Source organism: Phallusia mammillata, chromosome 8 (genome assembly GCF_965637545.1).
Source record: "Phallusia mammillata chromosome 8, kaPhaMamm4.hap1.1, whole genome shotgun sequence".
Lineage (NCBI taxonomy): Eukaryota > Metazoa > Chordata > Ascidiacea > Phlebobranchia > Ascidiidae > Phallusia > Phallusia mammillata.
Genome location: NC_137259.1, coordinates 9,583,422 through 9,589,398, shown reverse-complemented (window position 1 = coordinate 9,589,398; position 5,977 = coordinate 9,583,422). Strand labels below are relative to the sequence as shown.

The 5,977-nt window shown below is 30.9% G+C and overlaps 1 protein-coding gene across 1 annotated transcript; it reads right to left on the bottom strand.

Moving 5' to 3' along the window:
- Window positions 1–775: 775 nt before the first annotated feature.
- On the bottom strand, window positions 776–1,791 carry LOC145205290 (uncharacterized). The gene has a single exon (XM_080077979.1). It carries the CDS (start codon window positions 1,649–1,651, stop codon window positions 917–919), a length of 735 nt encoding a protein of 244 aa, XP_079934105.1. The 5' UTR covers window positions 1,652–1,791; the 3' UTR covers window positions 776–916.
- Window positions 1,792–5,977: the final 4,186 nt, after the last annotated feature.

Below are 5,977 nucleotides of genomic sequence, written 5' to 3'. Positions count from 1 at the left end.
TTACATTTCGCTGTTAGCTTATAAGATCGGAGTGGAATATACGTTTTGCACGTCTGGTTAACAACATCAGTAATGTTGTTTAGGGCCACGTCCACAGAGGATGAGCTTGCAACCAAATCATCCCATGGATACGCGATTAAAATATTGTTTAGAGATTCAAAATCACTATTGGCGAAAATCCATTTGTAAAACACGTGTTTGGGGAGAGCGCCACGAGATACGTTAAGTATAACATAAATGGCACAGTGATCCAAATTTGCAAGTGGTGGTAGTACCCCAGATGACAATACGCACTCGGGTGTGTTTACTAAAATCCAGTCTAGAATGTTACTAAATCTGGTTGGTTGGTCTATTAGTTGCGTAAAACCGCGTTGAGTGACAGAAGAATACAATGCAGAATTGAAGATAGTTGCGTGGGGCTCATTAAAATCGCCTACTATAATAACGCATTTGGATGTCTGCTGTAACAAATCAATTGTAGAACATAGTTTTGCGGAAAAAAGATCTTTAGAGGCTTTGTTATAACTGGGAGGTTGGTATCCAACGCAAATTATTATTGGTCGACAATCGGGAACCATGGTAATTTTCAGCCACATCAACTCGCAATCGTCAGACTCGTGAGCATACAAGCGTACGCAGTGAATATCATTGCGTACATACGCCAACACCCCGCCACCGTGCCTATTTCTGTCCTTTCTAAAAGGAAACTGAAAACCGTCAATGATGAGGCGTTCATTAGAAACACTTGAATCTAGCCATGTTTCAGTCACGCAGACAATGTCGAAACCACGATTTAATGCTATAAAATGCAGTTCATCTAGTTTAGAAGAACTGTTATGAGCGAAAATGCTCCGAGCATTGATATGAAAAAGCGCTAAACCATCACCATATCGATCCATTTAAACAACATAAAAGACTAAAAATCGGTAAACTTCTCACCATTATAGAACAGACAGTAATCTGCTTCAATAATTTTCCATTTGATAGTTTTTCCCTGATTGTAGAATTTGTTTGCATGTCGAATTAATTCCTTTCTTTGAGCCTGCATAGAAGCAGGTAGATGCCTTGTTATGTTTGCATCGAAGGACCGAGCGCGACCAGAAAGAGAAAACAATTTTCTTTTGTCCGACATCTTGACAAACTTGATAACTATTGGGGCTGGTTTAGACAAATCTTTGTTTCCACTGATTGCTGACGTACGCCGCGGCAGGCGGTGAATATTGCTAAACTGTATTTTATCAAGTTCAGAGGAAGAATACTGCAGTTTTTCCGTTATGAACGTTCTTAAGACATGTTCAGTTTGATCAGGTGACTCGAGAGATAGCAGTTGGGGTTTGCCATGAAACAGCAGGTTAAATTCTTTTGAACGCATTTCGTCCATAACGCGCTTTTGATTCAATTCAGTCTTAGTTTCCTTCAGGTGAGTTTCAAGCGAAGCTACTTTGCCCTCGAGCTCGTCAATTCGATGGTGTGCAACCTCGAGGCTTGTTTCTGCCTCACCGACGCGTTCCCTCAGGTCGTTTTCAATTGAGGTCAAGCGCTTGTCCATTGACTGCATGAGGTTGAAAACGTCTCGTAATGTTGGCTCACCTACTTCACTTGCTTTAGTATTAGACATTCTATGGCTGCCCCTGATAGTAATATTTTCCATTTTTGAGAAAGATATATTGATATGACCGCTACAGGAGATCTGACTTGTTATAACAGCTATAAACTCATCGAAGTAGCCAGTTAAAACAGAAATTTAAAGCAACAACAGCAGCTCCAAAAAACACGTCCGTCCAACACGGTGACAACTGCAAAAAAAAAAAAAAAATTTGTTTCCTGAAACAGTTTCTTGAAACAACTTTGTTTCCTTTAACAATTTTTCAAAACAAATTTGTTTGTTTTTGCGACAGATTTTGACACAAATTTGTTTGCTCAAACGGGTTTTAAAACAAATTCATTTCCTGCAACAATTTTTGAAACAGATTTGTTTGCTGTAACAGTTTTTTGAAACAAATTCGTTTCCTGCAACAATTTTTGAAACAGATTTGTTTGCTGTAACAGTTTTTTGAAACAATTTTTTTCGCTGTAAATATTTTTTAAACAATTTGGTTTCCTGTAACAGTTTTTGTAACAAATTTGTTCCCTGCAACAGTTTTTGAAACAAATGGGTTCGATGTAACAGTTTTTAGAAAAAAATTGTTTTCTGTGACAATCTTTTGTAACAAATGTGTTTCCTTTAACAATTTTTCAAAACAAATTTGTTTTTTGTGACAGTTTTTGTAACAAATTTGTTTCCTCAAACAGGTTTTGAAACAAATTCGTTTCCTGCAACAATTTTTCAAACAGATTTGTTTGCTGTAACAGTTTTCTAAAACAATTTTTTCCGCTGTATCAATTTTTGAAAAACACTTGTTTTCTATGACAAATGTTTGAAACAAATTTGTCTTCTGCAACAGTTTTTGAAACAACTTGGTTTCCTGTAACAGTTTTTGCAACAAAATTTTCCCTGCAGCAGTTTTTGAAACAAATGTGTTCGATGTAACAGTTTTTAGAAAGAAAAAAGTTTTCTGTGACATTCTTTTGAAACATTTTTGTTTGCTGTAACAGTTTGGAAACAAATTTGTTTCCTGCAACCGTTTTTAAAACAAATTTTTTTTTGTAACAGTTTTTGTAACAAATTTGTTTCCTGAAACAGTTTTTGAAACAAATTTGTTTTTTGTGACAATGTTTTGAAACACATTTGTTTTCTGTAACAGTTTTTGAAACAAATTTGTTTACTGTAACAATGTTTTAAAACAAATTTTTTTGCTGTAACAGGTTAAGAAAACAAATTTGTTTTTTGTAACAGTTTTTGTAACAAATTTGTTTCCTGAACCAGTTTCTTGAAACAACTTTGTTTCCTTTAACAATTTTTCAAAACAAATTTGTTTCCTCAAACAGGTTTTGAAACAAATTCGTTTCCTGCAACAGTTTTTGAAACAAATTTGTTCGATGTAACAGTTTTTGAAAAACATTTGTTTTCTGTGAAAACTTTTTAAATCAAATTCTTTGTTTTTTGCAACAGATTTTGAAACAAATTTGTTCCTGAAATAGTGTTTGAAACAAATTTGTTTCCTACTACAGTTTTTCAAACAAATTTGTTTTCTGTAACATTTTTCTGAAACAACTTTGTTTCCTGTAACAATTTTTTAAAACAAATTAGTTTTTTGTAACAGTTTTTGTAACAATTTTTTTTCCTGAAACAGTTTTCAAAACAAATTTGTTCGCTGTATCAGTTTTTTGAAATGATTTTTTTCGCTGTAACAGGTTTTGAAAAACATTTGTTTTCTGTGACAGTCTTTTGAAACAGATTTGTTTTCTGTATCAGTTTTTGAAATGATTTTGTTTGCTGTAAAAGTTTTTGAAAAACATTTGTTTCCCGCAACAGTTTTGGCAACACATTTGTTTCCTAAACCAGTTTTTGAAACAAATTTCTTTCCTGCAACAGTTTTTAAAACAAATTTTTTCGTTGCATTAGTTTTTTGAAATACATTTTTTCTGTGTAACAGCTTTTGAAAAACATTTGTTTTCTGTGACAGTTTTTGACACAAATTTGTTTCCTGCAATATTTTTGAAACAAGTTTGTTCCTGAAATAGTTTTTTAAACAAATTTGTTTCCTGCAACAGTTTTTCAAACAAATTTGTTTTTTGTAACAGTTTTTTGAAAGAAATTTGTTTACTGAAACAGTTTCTTGAAACAACTTTGTTTCCTTTAACAATTTTTCAAAACAAATTTGTTTGTTTTTGCGACAGATTTTGACACAAATTTGTTTGCTCAAACGGGTTTTAAAACAAATTCATTTCCTGCAACAATTTTTGAAACAGATTTGTTTGCTGTAACAGTTTTTTGAAACAAATTCGTTTCCTGCAACAATTTTTGAAACAGATTTGTTTGCTGTAACAGTTTTTTGAAACAATTTTTTTCGCTGTAAATATTTTTTAAACAATTTGGTTTCCTGTAACAGTTTTTGTAACAAATTTGTTCCCTGCAACAGTTTTTGAAACAAATGGGTTCGATGTAACAGTTTTTAGAAAAAAATTGTTTTCTGTGACAATCTTTTGTAACAAATGTGTTTCCTTTAACAATTTTTCAAAACAAATTTGTTTTTTGTGACAGTTTTTGTAACAAATTTGTTTCCTCAAACAGGTTTTGAAACAAATTCGTTTCCTGCAACAATTTTTCAAACAGATTTGTTTGCTGTAACAGTTTTCTAAAACAATTTTTTCCGCTGTATCAATTTTTGAAAAACACTTGTTTTCTATGACAAATGTTTGAAACAAATTTGTCTTCTGCAACAGTTTTTGAAACAACTTGGTTTCCTGTAACAGTTTTTGCAACAAAATTTTCCCTGCAGCAGTTTTTGAAACAAATGTGTTCGATGTAACAGTTTTTAGAAAAAAAAAGTTTTCTGTGACATTCTTTTGAAACATTTTTGTTTGCTGTAACAGTTTGGAAACAAATTTGTTTCCTGCAACCGTTTTTAAAACAAATTTTTTTTTGTAACAGTTTTTGTAACAAATTTGTTTCCTGAAACAGTTTTTGAAACAAATTTGTTTTTTGTGACAATGTTTTGAAACACATTTGTTTTCTGTAACAGTTTTTGAAACAAATTTGTTTACTGTAACAATGTTTTAAAACAAATTTTTTTGCTGTAACAGGTTAAGAAAACAAATTTGTTTTTTGTAACAGTTTTTGTAACAAATTTGTTTCCTGAACCAGTTTCTTGAAACAACTTTGTTTCCTTTAACAATTTTTCAAAACAAATTTGTTTCCTCAAACAGGTTTTGAAACAAATTCGTTTCCTGCAACAGTTTTTGAAACAAATTTGTTCGATGTAACAGTTTTTGAAAAACATTTGTTTTCTGTGAAAACTTTTTAAATCAAATTCTTTGTTTTTTGCAACAGATTTTGAAACAAATTTGTTCCTGAAATAGTGTTTGAAACAAATTTGTTTCCTACTACAGTTTTTCAAACAAATTTGTTTTCTGTAACATTTTTCTGAAACAACTTTGTTTCCTGTAACAATTTTTTAAAACAAATTAGTTTTTTGTAACAGTTTTTGTAACAATTTTTTTTCCTGAAACAGTTTTCAAAACAAATTTGTTCGCTGTATCAGTTTTTTGAAATGATTTTTTTCGCTGTAACAGGTTTTGAAAAACATTTGTTTTCTGTGACAGTCTTTTGAAACAGATTTGTTTTCTGTATCAGTTTTTGAAATGATTTTGTTTGCTGTAAAAGTTTTTGAAAAACATTTGTTTCCCGCAACAGTTTTGGCAACACATTTGTTTCCTAAACCAGTTTTTGAAACAAATTTCTTTCCTGCAACAGTTTTTAAAACAAATTTTTTCGTTGCATTAGTTTTTTGAAATACATTTTTTCTGTGTAACAGCTTTTGAAAAACATTTGTTTTCTGTGACAGTTTTTGACACAAATTTGTTTCCTGCAATATTTTTGAAACAAGTTTGTTCCTGAAATAGTTTTTTAAACAAATTTGTTTCCTGCAACAGTTTTTCAAACAAATTTGTTTTTTGTAACAGTTTTTTGAAAGAAATTTGTTTACTGAAACAGTTTCTTGAAACAACTTTGTTTCCTTTAACAATTTTTCAAAACAAATTTGTTTCCTGCAACCGTTTTTAAAACAATTTTTTTTGTAACACTTTTTGTAACAAATTTGTTTCCTGAAACAGTTTTTGCAACAAATTTCTTTCCTGCAACAGTTTTTAAATATAATTTGTTCGCTGAATTAGTTTTTTGAAATATTTTTTTTTGCTGTAAGAGTTTTTGAAAAACATTTGTTTTCTGTGACAGTCTTTTGAAAAATTTTGTTCGCTGTAACAGTTTTGGAAACAAATTTGTTTCCTGCAACAGTTTTTAAAACAAATTTGTTTGCTGTAACAGTTTTAGATAACAAATTTGTTTCCTGAAACAGTTTCTTGAAACAACTTTGTT